The sequence below is a fragment of the Nansenia antarctica genome, assembly GCF_963989245.1.
Source record: "Nansenia antarctica genome assembly, chromosome: 3".
NCBI classification, from domain to species: domain Eukaryota; kingdom Metazoa; phylum Chordata; class Actinopteri; order Argentiniformes; family Microstomatidae; genus Nansenia; species Nansenia antarctica.
Window position 1 is genome coordinate 26,570,157 of NC_137688.1, and position 22,840 is coordinate 26,592,996.

At 45.5% G+C, this 22,840-nt stretch overlaps 2 protein-coding genes across 2 annotated transcripts; both read right to left on the bottom strand.

Annotated features, from left to right (window-relative positions):
• Positions 1-8,200: 8,200 nt before the first annotated feature.
• On the bottom strand, positions 8,201-10,249 carry LOC308153942 (protein Wnt-8a-like; the record flags this gene model as incomplete). Its single annotated transcript, XM_080527125.1, has 6 exons — positions 8,201-8,761; positions 8,961-9,103; positions 9,241-9,366; positions 9,537-9,675; positions 10,055-10,088; positions 10,179-10,249. The coding sequence occupies 6 exons, from the start codon at positions 10,247-10,249 to the stop codon at positions 8,201-8,203; spliced, it is 1,074 nt and encodes a 357-aa protein (XP_080383251.1).
• An 870-nt stretch (positions 10,250-11,119) lies between these two features.
• LOC308153943 (protein Wnt-8a-like) lies at positions 11,120-15,108 on the bottom strand (the record flags this gene model as incomplete). Its single annotated transcript, XM_080527126.1, has 7 exons — positions 11,120-11,686; positions 11,823-11,965; positions 12,073-12,198; positions 12,529-12,667; positions 13,060-13,093; positions 13,211-13,344; positions 15,088-15,108. The coding sequence occupies 7 exons, from the start codon at positions 15,106-15,108 to the stop codon at positions 11,120-11,122; spliced, it is 1,164 nt and encodes a 387-aa protein (XP_080383252.1).
• Positions 15,109-22,840: the final 7,732 nt, after the last annotated feature.

The window sequence follows — 22,840 nt, forward strand, 5'->3', positions numbered from 1 at the left end:
GGTTAGGGTCTCTGTTGGGGAGGACAGACTGAACAGGCTTCCTGCTTCTGTCGATCTGGGGGACAGGACGGGGCCTGAGGATGGGGGCTGTAGGAAAGAAGAAGATGATAAAAAACGGTTTAAACCATCAGTTCATTCAACGTTTTCTTTCAGTATATCCACATTGAATTGCAGAGCAACGTGTCAAACACTGTGCATTCAACCATGCTAAATACAGTACGCTGCCTTTTGCCGAGTCAACCACATGTCGCTAAATCAGAAATACACTGGCCCGCCCAAGACATCATTTCAGATACTGGCACTCGCGTGTGTTGGGTGTGAGTCACGGGTGACGTACATTTGCCTGCAGCTTTGAAGGGTCACTGTCGGGAGGGATCCAGTCTTGGAAGGGGGGGTCTGGTCAGCTGCAGGGACAGTAGAAGATTGAGAGCGAGAATGAAGCTTCATAAAGGCTATTGATCACAGTAGAGAAGCAGAGGATGAGGGTAAAGGTAATGGTATGAGAGAGAGAGAGAGAGAGAGAGAGAGAGAGAGAGAGAGAGAGAGAGAGAGAGAGAGAGAGAGAGAGAGAGAGAGAGAGAGAGAGAGAGAGAGAGGAGAGAGAGAGAGAGAGTATTACTGTGTGATGGAGACACTCACACTGTTGAGGTTGGAGGCCGTCGGCCGAGGGCCTGGCTGCTGTGGAGGCCTGGGAGTCCTCTCAGAGGGACCGCGGACTGCATCTACACACACACACACACACACACACACACACACACACACACACATCCAGCATGAAAGACACATACTAGATCTTAGGAGATGTCACAGAGAGAGATACATACTACATTAAAGGAGAACCTTGAAGCCCAACACACAGGACTAGCAACACACACTCTTCCCTATGGGAAGTGATGAACGGATGGTCATTCCAGTACCTATGTAGTCACTGTCCGCTAGGGGTTTGGTCAGGCTGAGCTGACGGGGGATGTTCTCTGTGTCTGAGGAGGGAGGGGGCTCGTAGTCATCGTCACTGATCCCCTCTGCCCCTCCTCCTCCACCCTCGGACACAGCACACACATAGCTGTCCACATCCTCATCTGGGTCCTCATCGTCCGGCTCGTCCTCCTGACCACAGGGACACACACAGGACGAGAGATTGGTGACCTCAGAGGACAGAGGGCAAGGCAAGACAGACAGACGTTGTTGTTGCTGTTGTTGTTGTTGTTGTTGTTGTTGTCGTCGTGTTGTTGGTTATAGGAAGGGACAGTAGGTCCTGGATATTAAGGGGTAACCAGGCCCCAGGTAAAGGAAGGGACAGTAGGTCCTGGATATTAAGGGGTAACCAGGCCCCGGTTGAAATACCCTGCGAACCGAGTGAGAAGGGGAGGAAATTGCGGGTGGGGTAGCGTGCACGGCAGGACTGCGAACCCAGGCCAGGGGGAGTCCGGTGCAGGTCCCACGTTAGCGTGCCTCCACTCACAAGGGGCGCTAAAAAGAATGATGTTACGAAATATTGTATGAAAATAATAGTGTCAGAAAAGGGATAGTTGATTAAAGCGCCCCGGAGCAACTGGTCTAGGCCGAGTGCTCCCTGGCTTGGTATCACTCAAATATCACTTGCAAACTTAGTAATTTGTATTTTCTTACTATGCTCCTCTTGCTGTATTTTTTAAATAATGTAGGCACTTTGAATTGCCCCCTGTTGTATGAAATGTGCTATACAAATAAACTTGCCTTGCCTATAGAAAGGCTTAATTAGACGATAGACTTACAAACTCGGAATCCCACCCTTCGTCCTCCTGTACGAAATCTACAGAGGAATGAATGAAACTCAGTGAAAAGATGACAGAAATGTTCCCCTGGAGTGTAAGACGGCCATTAAAGACAGCAGTGGTTGTACAGTGGGATACAGCGGGTCTTTACCTTGTTGCTGCTGGTGCTTTGGCTCTTCAGACCTGTTGAAGACATAAGATAATGGGAACCTAACTGCATATGGACTATCAACCATCACAGGAACTACATTTCCATAATTTCTTCCATATTTCCATCACCTCTGACCAGATCTTCCCCTCTTCTCTTCACTCCTGTTGATCTCACAGCAAATCTTAATGATGAGACTAGAGAGAAATAAGAAGTTTGTTTGGGAAATTAAGTCATCAGAAAGCAATGCAATTTAAGATAAATACATTTTCCATAGTACTATACACAAACAACTATATACAGTACAGATAACGACAAACACCCTCCCCTCTCTCTCTCTACAGTATCTCTACACAGTATCTACAGTATCTCTACACAGTATCTACAGTATCTCTACACAGTATCTACAGTATCTACTTCTACAGTATCTCTCTACAGTATCTACAGTATCTCTCTACAGTATCTCTCTACAGTATCTCTCTACAGTATCTCTACACAGTATCTACAGTATCTACAGTATCTCTCTACAGTATCTACAGTATCTCTCTACAGTATCTACAGTATCTCTACACAGTATCTACAGTATCTCTACACAGTATCTACAGTATCTCTCTACAGTATCTACAGTATATCTACACAGTATCTACAGTATCTCTACACAGTATCTACAGTATCTCTCTACAGTATCTACAGTATCTCTCTACAGTATCTACAGTATATCTACACAGTATCTACAGTATCTCTACACAGTATCTACAGTATCTACAGTATATCTACACAGTATCTACAGTATCTACACACAGTATCTACAGTATCTCTACACAGTATCTACAGTATCTACAGTATATCTACACAGTATCTACAGTATCTACACACAGTATCTACAGTATCTCTCTACAGTATCTACAGTATCTCTACACAGTATCTAGAGTATCTCTACACAGTATCTACAGTATCTCTACACACAGTATCTACAGTATCTCTCTACAGTATCTACAGTATCTCTCTACATTATATCTCTACAGTATCTACAGTATCTCTACACAGTATTTACAGTATCTACACACAGTATCTACAGTATATCTCTACAGTATCTACAGTATCTCTCTACAGTATCTACAGTATCTCTACACAGTATCTACAGTATATCTACACAGTATCTACAGTATCTACAGTATCTAGAGTATCTCTACACAGTATCTACAGTATCTCTCTCAAGTCTACTACTGCACTTCCCCCACACTGTAGTTATATAACCACAAACTGTGTTCACACATGGTTGGCTAAATATGAATTAGTTTGTGAGAACGCTTTGATACCAAACTTACGGACTATGAATGCTGGGGAACTTCAGAAGATCGCTGTCTGTCATTTCCTAGAATAAAACAAAATGATCAATGTCTTGTCAGCAATGAACTGAGAAGGACCATCTATTGATGTAGCCTTAGAGACAACCATGGAAGGGTTCACACACACACACACACACACACACATACACACACACACACACACACACACACACACACACGCACACTCACACACACATACATACAAACACACTTACCAGGAACCATGGTCCGTTAATTCCGTTCTTCATCACCACTCTGTCACAGCCTGACAGGTTCAGCTGAGAACGTCACAACATGTCAGAGATGTCACAAATGTGACACTCACACTTCTGATGCATGCAAATTAACTGCTCTCACTTAAGGTGTCCGCAAAAACTCTAATGTTTCATTCAGTCAGTTATACTTAAAAAAATAAAAAAATATTATTTAAATAAATAAATAAAATAATAATAAAAATAATAATAATAATGTGTTTCGAAGATGTTGTATCTTTATCAAACAGAGGCTGATTGCAAACAATTTTCTAGGTTTCTGTCTTATCATTTCAATTGCAAAGTAAATTTTATTTCCCAGGTTGTCTATCACCACAGCAGCATCTCTGAAATGTGATCCCAGCAATGTTGCCTCACAGGACAATGGTACACAAGTCCTTAACATAAAGAAGGCACCATTTCAACCTGTTCAGTGGTAGAGCCTTATCCAAAATCACATTTCCTCAATGTTGGGTCAGAACCCAGTGATTACAGTACATCTCCCCTTGGGTTGTGACGACAGCCCGGGTTACGGCATGTAGTTCGACTGGCTGCAACGTGGCGGGACATGAGAACATTTCGCAGGTTCTCTGTGAGTTTGTGATGCCACAAACGACATGTGAGCATCTGTATGGATCATTTGGAGCATCCAGACAGTACTCACCCTCTTCATATAGTCAGCCAGGCTACGAGCGTTCCACCCCATCACCTCTGACTTGGCAGGAACACCGTCAACACTCATTGTCTTCTTCTCTCGTAAGCTTTACGCTCAGATTTCAGATCCACCAAATGTAGAGAGCAGTGCACTCTTCCCCTGCTCAGGCTCTTAATTTGCGGTAACATAGGCCTTAACTGTCTACCGAGACAGGTAATAGTTCATTGGCATCCGTCCTTCTACCCTTTCGCGGTCACAGTGAGCTGAGGCGATAATGTGGACTTCACTTCCTCACCCTCAGCCTTTCCTGACTGTCAAAAGAGGAAGTACTAAAGGCCACAGAAGAGGACTTACTGTGCAGCAAAGACCAGGAAATGCTAATCAGATGTGCTTCGAATACCTCAAGACATGTGACTTTACCGGTAATAGCGCTTTGTCTACCATATGAGTATATACCACAGGCCAGTAAGCTGCTGTTTTTATCAAGCTATACTCTCTCAGCAGTAGCGTCACACACCTCTGCCTGAGGAGGCCGGGCCTGGCTTAGATTAGACATGTAAGAAGACTGATATCAGAATAGACATCAAGGTTGTTTTATCATCAACCCCCTTCAGGGGTATTGTCTAAGGGTGACTTGTCTCAGACAGACAGACAGCCAGACAGACAGACAGAGTGCCGTATTCCCTTACTCTTACTTTTTGCTGCCATGAAAGATTCCCTTTTAAGGCCACATATTATTCTGCCCCTCGCCTGTTATGCCTCCTCCATATGTATGTGAATAGGCTGGCTACATTAGGCCTGGGTTGCTGTTAGCCCGGCCTTGCTGACATGCTTCCTGTTATGCAGTTATGGCCTGGCCGGCCCACAGCTGAGACCCTGGTATCTCACACCCAGGTGAGAGAGGAGGAGAGGGGGGAGGAAGGTTGATCCATCACCCCCCCCCCACACACAGACCCCCGGGCCTGTCTGGATGAATACAGGAGCAACCCAGGGGGTCCCCAACACTTAATACCCCCCCCCCCCCAGTCTGAGAGACATTCCTCCATACAGAAAGAAAGAGATGATGCTGTTACTGTGGAGGAGGTGCCAAAGCACAGCTCTGAATGCACTTATTTGGTTTTTAAGTGGAAATGCAGTATTGATTTGTGTTTGTTTCTTATTGAACACAATGACCTCATGGCGTGACAGAGTTGTTTCCATAGTACACTCATCTCAGTTTGAGGATTCTGTGTGGGAAAAGCTCATACAATTCCCCAGTACTTCTTGAGACCTCAGACACACGGGTGAGCCAGAGCAAGACATGTCAGAGCAAACTGTCCTTCATGGGAACAGCCAGCCTGCATTCCTCATCTCTCCTCATCTTTGTCATGCTAAAGCGGCCCTTACAGAGGAAATGGGCCTTTTTGTAGGGCGAAGCAGACGGGACAAGAGATACACTCGCCTCACCGCCAGAGCAGCAGCAGCAGTGTGTTGCCAGGTTGGGCCAATATGGGCCCAGCGTAGAGCAGAGGGAGGGGGCGGGACACGAGAAGGACACCACTGTTCCCTACATTCATCAGCACACAGCAGGGCAACAGGGGAGATGCAGGGCCGCCCCAGAGGCAAGCAGACCCATGGAGGAGGAGGGGGGGGGGATACAGGGCCGCCCCAGAGGCAAGCAGACCCATGGAGGAGGGGGGGAGGGATACAGGGTGGCCCCAGAGGCAAGCAGACCCATGGAGGAGGAGGGGGGGGGGGGATACAGGGCCGCCCCAGAGGCAAGCAGACCCATGGAGGAGTGTCTGTTTTGGAATGTATAATAAACCCTGTTTTTTAATTTTATTTCAACAGTCTGCATTTTGGTGACTGACAGACAAACTCAAACTCACAATGTCAAACAGATTTGATATCGTTGCAGTTTACAGAATAAGCACACACATACACTCACACACTCTCACACACACACACACACACACACACACACACACATGCATACATGATGATACATAACACAATATAAAAGGTCTCCTCTGAGTGCTAACGTGCAGCAGACCAACCTGACTCCCACGCTAGAGCAACATAGAGATACGGACAACAAATAACAACGGCAAAACGACAAAGATAAGACCATTTTATCAACCACAAACAAGCGTACCAAGGCGTTGGCTAAACATACGCATTACAACGTTACCAGTCTTGAACGAACACGCTATACCTCACTGATTAACACATCGTCCTTCCTTAATTGACGTGTTCTCAATGGGTGTAGTTGGGTAGCCTCAATGGGGCACATTATAAGGGAAGTGAGGACAGTCAGTAAAGCGTACTAGTCAGTCAGTCGGTCAGTCCCCCCTCCTCCCATGTCAGTAAAGACCCCCTTCTCCCCCAGGCACGGACCAGACCCCCTGCCGGAGGTTATATCCCTCCCATCCCTCATTCAGCTCAGACACACTGGCAGATTTATGACATATCCAGCAGAGAGGAAGATTTTGGGGGAATGTCGGGGGGGGGGTCAGGGAGGGGTGGAAGTGGGCATGAATGATCTACTGGAGAGAAGTGTATAGTGCAATGATTATGATACCGTTCTTTGGTTCTTTGGATTTCTTGGTTTTTTATAATGGTTTAGATCACTTGAGTTTGAACCTCACGTGATATGGTTTGTTAGATTAGATTTTTTAGATTACCAGTAGATTAGATTCAACTTTATTGTCATTGCAGAGTACAACGAAATGCAGTTTAGCATCTAACCAGAATGTAATGTACAGATATAGGTAGGTATAAAAGAGGCTATATCAAAGAGGTATGTGAAATGTGCAATAATACCATGTGTGTAAGAGACCACATTGTTAGGTTAACAATGTTACTGGACAGCCAGCCAATATGCATTTGAATAGCCAAGTAGGTTGTTCAGTAATACTTAATATAAGTAAACTCAAACTGAAGGCAGTCTATTTGTGCTGGGTGTGTTTATTACGATCAGGCGGCAGTCCCGAAAAAGGCCTAAGATTATTATTATTTTTAAGTTATAGAATTATATGGTTCTATCTCCGTTTAGGGTAGTTCAGAGATATTGAGCGTCAAAGTGTTTACTTTCCATTATGTTTTGTGAGATGGAACCTTTGTATTGATGATGATGTATGAATTGCTAACTCAAAAAATGTCAACATTTTAAAAATAACACCACACAGGCATTAATAAACACCTAATGGATTAGATTATGTATTTTTTTTATTTTTATTTTTTTTTACAAAAATGGAGATAGAACCTTACAATTCTAACGTCAAGTTATGGCATGCCTCATGAACACCGCAAAAGACCGTGGCATGTTGAACCTAATGAGATAAACGCTGACATACATTCTCTCTGATAGTTAGTTAGCCTATCTATACAATGTAGCCCCTCGTCTTTCATGTATTGTTATGCATTGTGCATCGACTTTCTCAAGTGTAAAACAGAACGGTGTCACAGCAGTGTCACGGATTACCATGCCAAACACTCATCAACGCACCGGGAAGAACGCTTCCTTTCAGTTTCCTCAGAGCTTTGGTCTCCACCGAATACTTCAACATGCCAACGACACCATATCCATTTCAAAGTGGGACTAAATCAACGTTGAAGCTGCGCCCTGGCCAAGGTGTTAACTGCTACATGTTAATAATCTCCTTAGTGTATTCACTGCTGCCATTTCACCGTTTCTGATCCCTGTGTGATTTCACTAAGCCCTAGTTGTAATTCGTTAAGTAGTGAAATCATTTGACTGTTTATGAGACAAAGGACTCAAGGTTCAGCTACACATGTGGTCGCCAGCCCCCTTGTACCAAAGACAACGGTAGTCTATAGATAATGTAGGCTTAAAATACACATAATCAGACACCAAAATACAGTAGCTACTATTTTTTTTATTACAAATGTCAAATGAGTCACACATATCTACATACATATATAATTTAGTTACAAAACATAAACATAATAAAGGAGAAGAAAAAAGTGCGGGCCCAAAAGGAATCTTCTGGACCAAGTAAAGTCGTCCATACATTTGATGTTGTTAAATACTAATTGTGTAATCATTTGGGTCCGCGCTGTCTCCGTCTGTGATTGTGTCCGGCATGGCCGCCCTCTCTCTTGGCGCATACGTGTTTGACAATCACCTGAGAGCAGTTGTCGCATTTCACCGTGCAGCACCAGTGGAATTTACAGTTGCAGCTGGTGACGATCTCCGTGCGTCTCTCCTCCACCCTCAGGCCGCACTCATGGCACAGCCTGCGACAGCTCCGTCTCTCCCACTGGTTCAGGCCGTCCCCAAACTGCAGACACTCCCGACCTTCTGTGCCATGCAGCCCCATGCTGACATTCCTATTGCAGTAGTCTGGAGAGTCCTCCAGGTAGATGAGCTCCGTCTGGGCGATGCTGCTGAACGCATCCGCGATAGCGCCTCTGTTGTCGGCGCTGTTCCCAGCCCTCATCCGCCTCTTGTCCATCTCCAGTTTCTGCGCCTGGTCGTGCTTGACCTTCAGGTAGCTACCGATGTCACGGAAGTCGGAGAGCTGCATCCAGCAGGTTTGGATGCTGCAGCTCTCAGACATACCATGGCACCTGCAGATACGCTTCATGGTAGACTTCACAGCCTGATCAAAATGAAAGAGGGGAAATCAGTGAGTGAAGAGCCACATAACCAATGCATAACGAATAAACGAATGTTGCCTAACAACATGGTTATGGCTGAAACATAACAAGATGATTACTGAATGATTAACTTAAGCGTAAAACTAAATGAGTGATCATGCGTCATCGTGCGTCATTCCGTAGCCCAGGGCGCAAACGTACCAGTCGTCCGGCCTCGTTGTTGTGAAGGTTGACCGCCGCACGTGAGTCCTGGCCGGTCTCGAGAGCGTCGACATACTGTTTGGAGATCCTCTCCCCGAAATCCACGTTGTCGCTGCAGCCACCCCACGACCACCCGCGGCCTCCTGTAGACATGCAACACCGTGAACATGGGCAGCAAACACCTCAGGACATACACCTCCGTCTGCATATATTAAGCCACACTTTTTTCCCAAAATAAGATTTGTCATATCATACATACAACTGTAATGTAGGCTCTTACCCATTTCCCCTTTCCTCGAGCTGTCACAGCCGCAACTGTCTAAGTCACCTAGACTGCAGTTGCGAGTCAGAGTGTACATGACACCTGCTGCGCTGATCGCGTGCACAAAAGAGGTCTCTCTCGTGGCTAGAGGGACAGATCGAACAGTGCGCGTAAATATACATTCTGTGTATTTTTAACCCACTTTTACGCAGTCGCTATCAAATACGCATTGTCTGTCAATCAGTTCAAAACATACATAAACACGTTTCAATTTGCTCAAATATGCCTAAATAGTCAGATTGGTTGGTACGTACCACTTCGCAGTCCTTTTTGAGTTGACAGCTGGAGCGCGCTCTCTGGGCAGTTCCACCTGTCCAAGGCGAATTGGTATTTACACTCATGAATCCCTGTCTGCGCGCCCGCTTGCACGCTGCCGGCGTAGGTCAGATAAGCCTGGAAGAGAGAGCATGTTAACTTAACTTTCCTGATCTATTTCCAACAAAATACACACATTTCACCAAACGACATGCTAGATGAGATGAAGCACAGGTACTGGACACGGTGCAATCAGCAATTGCGCGAAGATTCCCAATGTATACAAATGAGCGTATGAATAGGAATAGGGTTAACCCTAACCCGCCTAACCCATGCATGCTTTCGATTGGAATATAAGCTCATTTGCGTAATTGAGATGATGACGAAGATGATAAGTAATAATAACAATAATAATAATAATAATGGTAACAATTATGGTCTACATTCAATAGCGCTTTTCACACCACTAATGCTGGCAAAGTTATGCAAGCAAATTGATTTGAATTGAATGTTTTACCTTCGGTCCTGTCATGAGAAAATTGTTCACAGCCCTGAAAGAAGAAAGATAAGAGGAATTAGGACGTTTGAGCGCAGATAAATGCAAATCCAATCAATTACAAATGTGAAAAGTGAGGTCTTACCAAGCATGTCCAAGAAGAGCTTTGTGCTGAATGAGTAGTGCCAGCAGCCAAAGGAATGAGTAGAAAACCATTGCTAGTGTTTACACTTCCAACCCCAAGGGAGAGATGTGATGTGTGTGATGTCAATACTTTCTCTACTCCTCTAATTTAAGGGGTTGACTCAGGGACAAATGGGACCCTTGTCCTTTGTCTCAAAGCTCCGAGGTCGCTGATTGGGCGATGAGTTGAGGAAACGCCTGTGAGTACATCAAAGGTTCCCAGTACACGACAGTGTATCTTCTGCCCGGAGGCGACACGACACCATTAATGACATGATCCAGATCACCCGGGGAGGGATTGGACCATGACACCGCACCAATAAACAAAATAGTGGAATCAACGTGTTAAACTTAAAAACAAACGAATTCAACGAATTCAGAGAATGGTTCGAAATACGACATTTAATATATTTAAAATATTTAATATGTAATGACGAATACAAAAATATCGATGGACATTTCACATAAAGTTTGATAATACAATTTCAGACGAGTTATACACATAAGCAACCCAATCAGACAACACGATACTTCTCTGTATGACCACCACCAAGAGAGAATTCAAAGTAAATGTGCATGAACAACTTGTTTGTGTGCTGATGAACAAAATAAATGTCACAACAAAACCGAAATCAAACAGGGATGTTACCATGTTACATAAAGTGCGTTAAAGAAGGAACAATTGTGAAAAATAGGTTGGCATTGATTAAGGAATTACATAAGAAAATGTCACAGGAGTACCGTGTGTCAAATATGTGGGTTAAACAAGAGACATACACTTCCTGATTCAGGAATAAGGTAAAAAAAATGAATAATATAAAAAGTATAAAAGAAATATACCTAAATAATGAAAATAAAAAATATACTCTTTACGCAGAGTTGCCCCTGCAGCCAAGTGGGCAATCAGCTACGGTGCGCGCGGTGCCTTCGCTTTGTGCCGTTCTTTGGTTTACGTCCTCTGTCCCTGCGCGCGCAGTAGTATTTGGTAACCACTTGCGCGCACCTTTCACACTTCACCGTGCAGCACCAGTGGAATTTACAGTTACAGCTGCTGACGATCTCTATGCGTCTCTCCTCCACCCTCAGGCCGCACTCGTGGCACAACCTGCGGCAGCTCCGTCTCTCCCACTGGGAGAGGTCCTTTCCTCCCTGGAGACACTCCCGGCCCTCGGTCCCCTGCAGGCCCAGACTCTTGTTCTTGACGCAGTAGTCCGGGGAATCCTCCAGATAGATGAGCTCCGTCTGGGCGATGCTGCTGAATGTGTTCGCGATGTGTCCTCTGTTATCAGCGTTGTTCCCAGCCCTCATCCGCCTCTTGTCCATCTCCAGTTTCTGCGCCTGGTCATGCTTGACCTTCAGGTAGTTCCCCACCTCTCTGAAGTCGGGCAGTTGCATCCAGCAGGTTTGAACGCTACAGCTCCCTGATACACCGTGGCACTTGCAGGCCCTCTTCATGGTTGCCTTGATTGCCTGTAAAGTCAGGTGATTGCATGTCAGTAAATTTCAATGGCATCTCAAAAGTTTCCACGCAACATTTTGCTTAAAATTCAAATTTTAAAAAAGCCTAAAATGCATAAATGGACGTGACTATGTAGCTGTCACTCACCAGTCTGCCGGCTTCGTTGTTGTGCAGGTTCACAGCTGCTCGCGAGTCATGGCCGTTCTCCAGCGCATCCACGAACTGTTTGGAGATCTTCTCCCCAAAGTCCACGTTATCGCTGCAGCCACCCCAGATCCACCCTCTTCCACCTATAGGGAATCATAGGCATGTTAAACACTTTGAAACGTTATCTCTCATTGTAATTTAAGCCCTTATGTTCTGTGCATCCAGTGGGTTACACTACCACACATCTTACCACTTTCTCCCGTTTTTGAGTCGTCACAGCCGCAGTTGTCGAAGTCTCCCATGCTACAGTTCTTGGTCAGGGTGTACATCACTCCCGCTGCACTGATGGCATGAACGAAAGACGTCTCTCTGGTGGCTGGAATTAGAAGAGATGGTTTATTAAAGCGTCAAGCGTTTATTAAAGCGTCAAGCGTCCTTTGGTTTTTTGAAAGGCGCTATAGAAATTAAAGTTATTATTATTATTATTAATAATAATTTTACTTTCAATAAAAAAGAAAAACGCGTTCAAACTGTATTCCTCATTGCTATAAATAAGTGAAGACTTGTAATAACCTATTCATAAGAACGTGCGTAAAAAGCCATTATGACATTATGACATTATTAGGCCTACATAACTCAAAGATATAACGATATTCGACCATGCATTTCGATATCACGAAGAGAAACATATTATGTGCATTCTCACCACTGCGCAGTCCGTTCTGAGTGGATAACTGGAGCGCACTCTCGGGGCAGTTCCACCTGTCCCACGCGAACTGATGTTTACATTCGTGTATTCCAGCCTGTGCGCCAGCCTGCACGCTGCTGGCATGGGTTAGATAAGCCTGGCGAGACAGAGAGAGATACGCCGTTATTTACAGGTTATAGACCTAAAGCAATACAACTAAAACACACTGTTATGGCTTCCATGTTTGAGGTTATGTTTTCTCAATTCGTTGAATTCCAGTTCATGTAGGCTTACTGCTGAAACTGTACTATCCCATCCCAATTGTGTGTCCCAATTGTGTGTCTCTCTCTCTCTCTCTCTCTCTCTCTCTCTCTCTCTCTCTCTCTCTCTCTCTCTCTCTCTCTCTCTCTCTCTCTCTCTCTCTATATATATATATATATATATATATATACATACACACACACACACACACACACACACACACACACACACACACACACAATAAGCCCTCAAACCAGAACCTCTGCAATATGAATAAACGGCCGTTACCTTTGGTCCAGTCATGAGGAAGTTATTCACCGACCTGTATGGAGAAAGCAAACAGAAACATCAGTCATGCAGGTCAACTTGCATAGTCATATCAATCCCATTTCCCAATGTGGACAGTGAACATGTTACTGCAAAGAGATAGAACCCATACCAGGCGGTGGCGGAGAGCACATGGCAGCACATGGATAGGACCAGGGATGTCAGGAGTTGGCACGGTCCCATGGTAGCTAACGCGTCCTCTGTGTCCCAAACGGAGGCCTCCTTGGAGTATCCAGGGCGTAAATACTGAGTAAGAGGCGGAGAGAGGGAGAGGGGGGCAACTGAACCTGGGGATCGACGATCGAGACATTTATACTGTCGTTGTCTTTGATTGACAGATTTGTTCTGTTGGTAACATTTCGCTGTGAAAACGCGAGGACGAGGTCATTGAGTGCCGTGTCCTATAGACGGATAGGAAATGTCTGTGCATAACCGCACTTCAAAGCGTTAGCTCAGACACAATTAAATAGCCCCTCATTCACCCCCTCGTTCATTCCAGCCCCTCTCAGGCACTGTTCGTTATAGACTTTTCCCACGAATACAGTTGTTCACGCATCAATGCGATATATTTTTGTTTATATCGTAATAACTAATCGTATTATTATTATTAGTCTATTATTATCCAAGTCTTGGGTCATGATTGACATCACCTTTTTGATGTGAATATGCAGCCATTTATGTTCAGAGTGCATATACATCCCAAATAACATTAACTGTCATCTTGAGGTATTTTACCTGATTATGAACTCGTGTGTTTTAGGCTATGAGAGAATATAGGCCAACACCACTTAGCAATATGCTTCGACAAATTATGATATTTGGAAATTTTAACATATTGGCTATTCTTGCGGAAATCTGTCCAAGCCAGCTACATTATACCAGATACATATCCCGCTCTTGATTTATATTTTAGGAGACCTTTTCTTGGAGATATAACACCGCACTCGTTGGGGGGTACATGGTGACTATACAAAGCTATAAAGTAATTCAGTAGTGCAGGGTAAGAGTCATGTTAATACCACCTCACACATCGGCGGCATTGGCACTGTGGTGATAATAGGATCATAGATGATTCCCTCGGAAAGGACTTGGTGTGAAAATAGTCTGGAATTTTCAAGCAGGGAATATAAAACGATATAAAACATGTAGGTTTATTTGATACGACATGTATTATAGTATAATACCTAGGCTACTTTGTATTTATTTATTAGCAGTGTCAGGTTTTTCAGCTTCAATCGAGTTGACAGCTGTTGTTGGCAGTCAGCCCATAACGTTTTAGGGACGTTTTCATTCGAGTTGTCTATATCTTCATCATCTGCGAGTTTCTATTAGGCCAAGGCCTGATTTGATATGAGAAACATTGATTGATATGAGAACACTGATTAACATTAGATGAGTTTCAAATCAAATCGGCTATAGGGATCAAATCGCCGTGACATATTAAATCATTTATAATCCACTCAAAATCCCCTAAAACAACATTTCACTCCACGACGAGACAATCCAGGAGTAGTCAGGTTGAGCACCGCGGGACAATAGAGCAGCGCAGGTGAGGATAATCCCGGCTAATTAGATATCGACCGCGTCAATTTTACACCGCGCCACTCCCAACAAGTACTCGAGAAATAATAAAGGCGATTAAACGATCATCTTTTGATGCGTAAACTTCACTAATCTCTGGTTGAAGACACCTCCGTTACATGTAGCCTAGGATTGGGGTTTAACGCGTTGCTGGTGTCTTTATAGGGTAATAACGTTATAACAATAGTCCATCAAATTGGGCGTAATTTCACATGGATGCCATGACCACATAAACATCGAAACTAGCTATAGCTATTTGTTAGAGGAGCTTGTGTGATGTGATCTGAAGCAATCATTAACTATGTTAATCATTCGATGTGATAAGTTAGCTCCCACAAGTATAACATACATTGATCACTGTGTAGGCTATTATCGAAAAGAGGGACTTCGCCTAGGCACAATGCTCACCGTTACACACAGGTATTCCATGTTGATTTCTCTCTAAAAAATCTCGCGGCTGTTGCTGATTATCTCTTTCATTGCAGATCCAGCCAAAGTCAAACTTTGGAGTATTGCAGACAGAACAGAATAATGCAATAAAAGAGGATACTAGTAGAACACGGTCCGCTATCTGACTTGCAAATGCAATACACGATCGTAGCCTACACCCTTGTGATATGTGTATTATTCTAAATAATCATTTCCCCAAAAGTAAAGTTCAAAGCATTAGACATCTAAGCTGCGTCGCATGTTTAAACCAACATTATGTAAAACATGGTTTAATTAAACTGTTCTACAAGCGTTTCAGACTCATTACACCGTCCGTGGTGCGCTGATCGGTGGTTTACTGCCCTGCCAGGCGAGATAAGTGATCTGAGAGGTGACAATCTAGACAGGCTGGACAGGGGTGGCAGGACCGGCGACGCCAGCGGCCCATGTGCGTCTGTGAGGCCGGTGACAGGGCTCAGAAGTTAAAAGGACAATTAGCCTAGGTTTAGGCTATTAGCAAGTGTTAAAACAAGACTATACAACACTACAAGAATATTAGCAATGTATGCCTTGTATTTCATTATAAATGTACGTTTGCATTAATGGGTATGGACAAGCTCTCTCAATATGTTGACAGATATTAAATTAACTAAATGCGCCGCCTTAGCGCACACAGTCTATATATCGCGTGTATTGTTTTCATAGTCCCACCTGCAGGGGGGTGTCTACCCCAGGTGTGAATGTTTGAGCCTGGATATGCAGCAGACTCCTGTTGTGTTTCTGTCTCCCCCTGCTGGACACATTTCTCGTGGTACGAAATCTGAATGAATTCTTCTTTATCTTATCCATAAACATACAGTATATCTCAAAAGTGAGTACACCCTTTAGATTTTTGCAAATATTCTGTTATATCCTTTCAGGGGATAACATTATCCTACTGAAACTTTGATATAACTTAAAGTAGTCAGTGTGCTGCTTGAATAACAGTATAGATTTATTGTCCTTTGAAAATTACTCAGTACACAGCTGTTAATGTCTAAACTGCTGGCAACAAAAGTGAGTACACCCCATAGTGAACATGTCCTAATTGTGCCCAATGATGTTGTTTTCCCGCCCTGGTGTCATGTGACTCGTTAGTGTTACAAGGATTCAGGTGTAAATGATAAGCAGGGCTGTTAAATTTGGTGTTTTGGGCACAATTCTCTCTGAATGCTGGACAACATGGCACCTCATGGCAAGGAACTCTCTGAGCGGCTGAAAAGGATTATTGCGCTTCACAAAGATGGCCTTGGCTATAAGAAGATTGCCAACACCCTGAAAATGAGTTGCAGCACAGTGGCTAAGATCATACAGCGGTTTTCCAGGACAGGTTCCACTCGGAACAGGCCTCGCCAGGGTCGACCAAAGAAGTTGAGTCCATGTGCTCAGCGTCATATGATATCCAGAGGTTGGTTTCCAAAAATAGACGTGCGAGTGCTTCCAGCATTGCTGCAGAGGTTGCAGAAGTGGGATGTCAGCCTGTCAGTGCCCAGACCATACGCCGCACACTGCATCAAATCGGTTTGTATGGCCGTCGCCCCAGACAGAAGCCTCTTCTGAAACCGATGCATAAGAAAGCCCGCAAACAGTTTGCTGAAGACAATGAATCCAAGAACATGAGTCACTGGAACCATGTCCTGTGGTCTGATGAGACCAAAATAAACCTGTTTGGGTCAGATGGTGTCCGGCGTGTGTGGCGGCACCCTGGTGAGGAGTACCAAGACAAATGTGTTTTGCCTACAGTCAAGCATGGTGGTGGCAGCATCATGGTCTGGGGCTGCATGAGTACTGCCGGCACTGGGGAGCTGCATTTCATTGAGGGACACATGAATTCCAATATATACTGTGACATCCTGCAGCAGAGCATGATCCCCTCTCTTCGGAAACTGGGCCGTAGGGCAGTTTTCCAACATGATAATGACCATAAACACACCTCCAAGATGACAACGGCCTTGCTGAAGAAGCTGAAGGTTAAGGTGATGGACTGGCCACGTATGTCTCCAGACCTAAACCCAATTGAGCACATGTGGGGCATCCTCAAGAGGAAGGTGGAGGAGTGCAAGGTGTCCAACATCCGTGGGCTCCGTGATGTCGTCATGGAGGAGTGGAAGAAGATTCCAGAAGCAACCTGTGCAGCTCTGGTGAATTCCATGCCCAGGAGGGTTAAAGCAGTGCTAGATAACAATGGTGGTCACACAAAATATTGACACTTTGGGCACAATTTAGACATGTTCACTATGGGGTGTACTCACTTTTGTTGCCAGCTGTTTAGACATTAACAGCTGTGTACTGAGTAATTTTCAATGGACAATAAATCTATACTGTTATTCAAGCAGCACACTGACTACTTTGAGTTATATCAAAGTTTCATTAAGATAGTGTTATCCCCTGAAAGGATATGACAGAATATTAGCAAAAATCGAAAGGGTGTACTCACTTTTGAGATATACTGTAGGCTACTCTAACACGCCCTGTGTTGGACAATACGCTGTAAACAATCAATCGGAAATGAACAAAACTATCAAGTCTGCTTTGCATCATAAAAAATAAAAAAAGTCAGACCATATCACTGTGTTCCCCTTTATTTCAAAAAAGAAAAGTAAAGTAAAAAGTTTATTATGAAAACACCTCAATTCGTATTACACGGATTCCCCCCACTTCCTCCGTTCAACCCCCGCCTCTCTTTCCCAGGGTGCCTGATTGTTTCTGCGTCCTATGGCGCTACATCGCTGCTTCGTTTGGCAAGACAAGAACATGTTGGCTTAGAGCAGAGACAGCCTGGCACCCAGGCTACACCCGTCTCCCACGGCGACAGAGAGAGGAGCCACTGTGAAGACACCATAAAACCCCTATGGTATCTCACAGAGCCTTATAGCACCCCTTTAAAATAACACAAAATGAGGGATTTTTTTTTAATACTGTGACAATCAAAACAAAGTGCTGTTGCTGTGGCATCTTTGCCTGCCTCTTCTCCTCCTATCCGTGGGGAGTCAAGGCGTGGCATCTCCTTTCCTCTCCTGTTCGATGGCTGAAACAGAAGAGAGGATACATCCTGTTAGTGTTTTAGGCTCGGCAGAGCCCCACGTTTTGCTGTGGGATTGCAGAGGTGGTGGTGTACGCGGTTGAGAGGGGTGCTGATCAAGTGATTTGTTGCAGAGATGTGTTTGAACACCGCAGGGCGGGGAGTGTTGACAGCAGTGATTCTGACGCCTAGCTGCTGACATGGGGGGGAAATGGCTGCGGGTAGGAGGGGAGGGGGGGATGGGCATAGCACTGCAGAGAGAGAGACAGAGAGGGAACACTTCCCTTACCACACCTCTGCACACGCACGAACGCACACACACACACACACACACACACACACACACACACACACACACACACACACACACACACACACACACACACACACACACACACACACACACACACACACACACACACACACACACACACACACACACACACACACACACACACACACACACACACACACACACACACACACACACACACACACACACACACACACACACACACACACACACACACACACACACACACACACACACACACACACACACACACACACACACACACACACACACACACACACACACACACACACACACACACACACACACACACACACACACACACACACACACACACACACACACACACACACACACACACACACACACACACACACACACACACACACACACACACACACACACACAGCCAGGATATCACTCACTCTCTTTGGTGGGCAGGGGGTTCTTTTCTTTCGTCTCGGTTTTCTTCAGCTTGGCTTTGTCGAAGCGAGCGATCTCGGTCAGGTCGGGTTTGTCAGACATCTTAGCTGTGGCAGAGATAATAATAATAATAATAATAATAATAATAATAATAATAATAATAATACATTAGACTTATATAGCGCTTTTCTAGACACTCAAAGACGCTTTACAATCGATCGAGTAGTAAAATAAAAAATTTTTTTTTTTGAAAAGTGAAAAAGTCTTACGAGTATGATCAATGTCATGTTAGCTAGCTATCTCTAAACATGGATTTGGCTGGGCATAAATTAGAGATGAGAAGAGAGGTCATCTCTAATTTATGCCCAGCCAAATTAGAGATGCCAAGGACAGAGAAGATTCTTCTCTTCAAGTTCCAGGTTCTTCTCTGACCATGAACACAGCTACCGTCATACACAGGCAGGTGGAATCTTACAAGGTAATGAAGGTATACCTTCTATTCTGGCTGCGTTCTGGGTACCTCATTACACACGCTACACAACACACACGTGAGCATGTGACCGCCGCCCCCACACGTGTTCCCCTCTCCATCATGCTACATGCGACTCACGCCTGCGGGGCACGCATGTCTAACACGCTACGCATATCTACCCTGACATCTCTACCCTGACATATCCACCCTGACATCTCTGCCAGCATGCTACCGAGCCGTCTGCTGTTCGCTTTGTCTCTCCCTCCTTTTCTCTCGCTCTGCTTAATGGGGCTTGGCCCTTTGTTCTCTCCCACTGCAGCCTCTCTCTCTCTCTCTGCCCCTCTCTCTCTCTCTCTCTCTGCCTCTCTCTCTCTCTCTCTCTCTCTCTCTCTCTCTGCCTCTCTCTGCCTCTCTCTGCCTCTCTCTCTCTCTCTCTCTCTCTCTCTGCCTCTCTCTCTCTCTCTCTCTCTCTCTGCCTCTCTCTCTCTCTCTCTCTCTCTCTCTCTCTCTCTCTCTCTGCCTCTCCCTCCCGTGCATCCTTGCTTCCTGTGTCTAAGGTCCATGTGTGCTGCATGTGCACTGCAGACCTATCCTCAGCCCTGCACCACCTAGCCCCAACTCTGCTCAACCTAGCCCCAACTCTGCTCAACCTAGCCCCAGCCCAGCCTAGCCCGAGCCCAGCCTAGCCCAGCCCAACCTAGTCCCAGCCCAGCCTAGCCCCAGCCCAACCTAACCCCAGCCTAGCGTATCCCCAGCCCAACCTAGCCCCAGCATAACCTAGCCCCAGCCCCGCCTAGCCCCAGCCCATCCTAGCCCCAGCCCGGCCTAGCCCCAGCATAACCTAGCCCCAGCCCCACCTAGCCCCAGCCCAGCCTAGCCCCAGCCCATCCTAGCCCCAGCCCATCCTAGCCCCAGCCCGGCCTAGCCCCAGCCCGGCCTAGCCCCAGCCCATCCTAGCCCCAGCCCATCCTAGCCCAGCCCATCCTAGCCCCAGCCCATCCTAGCCCCAGCCCAGCCTATCCCCAGCCCATCCTAGCCCCAGCCCATCCTAGCCCCAGCCGGCCTAGCCCCAGCCCAGCCTAGCCCCAGCCCATCCTAGCCCCAGCCCAGCCTCAGCCCGGCCTAGCCCCAGCCCATCCTAGCCCCAGCCCAGCCTAGCCCCAGCCCGGCCTAGCCCCAGCCTAGCCCCAGCCCAACTACCCCTAGCCCTGTGCCATCTAGCTCTAGCCCCAGCCCCACCTAGCCCCAGCCCCACCTAGCCCCAGCCTAGCGTATCCCCAGCCCCACCTAGCCCCAGCATAAACCTAGCACAGTTTAGTTCAATGATAGAGGATTAGACATGGAGCCTTAACTACCCTGCCCTGCCTGTAGCCTAGTTCTGCCCATAACCAGCCATCAACATGTATCTCTCCCTCTATGTATCCATCCATCCATCCATCCATCCACCCATTCACCATCCTCATCATCCCTCTATCACACCGTTCATCACAATCGCCTTCTGTGTTCCTACCACTCACCCAGCCACACCCCTGATCCTTTGTTTGAGTCCACAAATAGAGAGGCAGACAGAGAAAATGAAAGAGAGGGAGAGATAGACAGAGAGAGGTAGAGAGAGAGAGAGATGGAGAAATAGGGATGGAAAAACGGGGCTTACCGTTGTCCTAAAGAGCAGTGTGCTATAATCCCCAAGCGGAGAGAGAGAGAGAGATGGAGAGAAGGAGCCGGAAGCTTTGAGCGTCTGCCGGTGTCTGCACGTCTGTGTCTGCACCAGCGCGGCAGTTTAAGAGAGAGGGAGGAGGGGGAGGGAGAGAAGGAGGAGAGGAGGGGGAGAAGAGAGAGAGGTAGCAGAGAGAGGGAGTGAGAGAGAGAGAGACAGAGAGAGAGAGAGACCGACCAACCATGGTCATGCCTGCCTTCCACAAATGAATATTCATGATCCTCAGGGACTAGAAGCAACTGCCAACAGCAAACTGCTGTGCTGTGTCTCTCATGAAATATAGATAATCAGGTGGTAAATCATTTAAGTCAATAGACACAAGTGATTTTTCTGTAGCGGACAGCTGCCGTCAATGTAACACCAGCCGCGGTGTGTGTGTGAGTGTCTGGCCACAGGCTTGTTTTTGAACCTGAGATTGAATATCATGTGAAGAATGATTTCATTGTTTTTTTTGTTTTTTTACCAATGACACATTCTGAGGGACTCAAATGCACTCAAATATTAATTTGGGGCTCTTAATAACATATTCAGATGTGTCCTGTGTGTGTGTGTGTGTGTGTGTGTGTGTGTGTGTGTGTGTGTTTGGTTTGGTGTATATGTTTAAAGAAAAAAAATCGAATACAAATTAAGTATTGAGGTGTGTGGTGTGACTCAAGGGCTGGAGTTGTGTGAGTCATGGTGGGCTGGACCTCCGCTGGAGACCTCCCCACCAGACCTAAGCAGGCTATTACCACCTCAACACTTCAGTGGAGAGTTATCATTCGTCCCCTGCCAGATGACCCTCAGTATTCTAATAGTCTTGTAATGATAAATGTTATATATAGGAGTCACAAAACTCTCTCCATTCAAGGCTGTCCCCCCCCCTCTCTCTCTCTCTCGTATATATATATATATATATATATATATATATATATACATATAACAGCTGTCACAATTTGTGTATGTATATTTGTTTTATGTCACAGTATTTATGTTTTGTCATGTCATAAATGTTTCCTTTATATACTCATTTCAACTGATGAAGTCTTGTTAATACAGTCATGCAGGGAGCTCATATCTTCTTACTGAAATCATTAAACATGTTGATCTAAATGCTTTTACTATTACACACTGGCCATGCTGGGTGGGGTGGGGGTGGGGGTGGGGGGCGTGGGGCGTGGGCAGACATCTATTTTTGAATCAACGTCTCATATCTCAGAGCATTGTAGCAGTAGGATATGCCTCCCTGAATATGGTCGTGCACCAAGCAATAGGACGAGCACTGTGAAGTGCTGCTCTCATGTGTGATATCATCTTCCTGGTTGGGTGGGATTATAGTGTACAGTCATTGTGAGGTCATCGATGAATCACTGCCTTTTCTCAGCAATGCCCTCAAAAGGAGGTTGCACTGGCCTCTAGTGTCCAGAAGGCAAACTTGCCTATTGAGTGAAACGGAAGCTTATAATGTCAGGGAGCACGGGGTATCCTGTCACACTTTCCATGCTGTGAGAAAACTTGCCCCAAATTGACATGTGTGCAAGTGTTGGCTGAATCTCAATGTTAGCTCAACATAGTACTGCAGTTTAAGTACCAAAAGACAGGTATTGTCTTCTCTACAAATGGCATTCATACCTAACTATGTTGTATTGCCCAAAACTTTTTTTTTTTTTTACTTTTGAAGGGGAAAAATAAGACATTTGTGCTCATCTCAGATTAGAGTGACCTTCACCACACGTGAACAGCAAGTTGACTACAAAACAAGTCAAG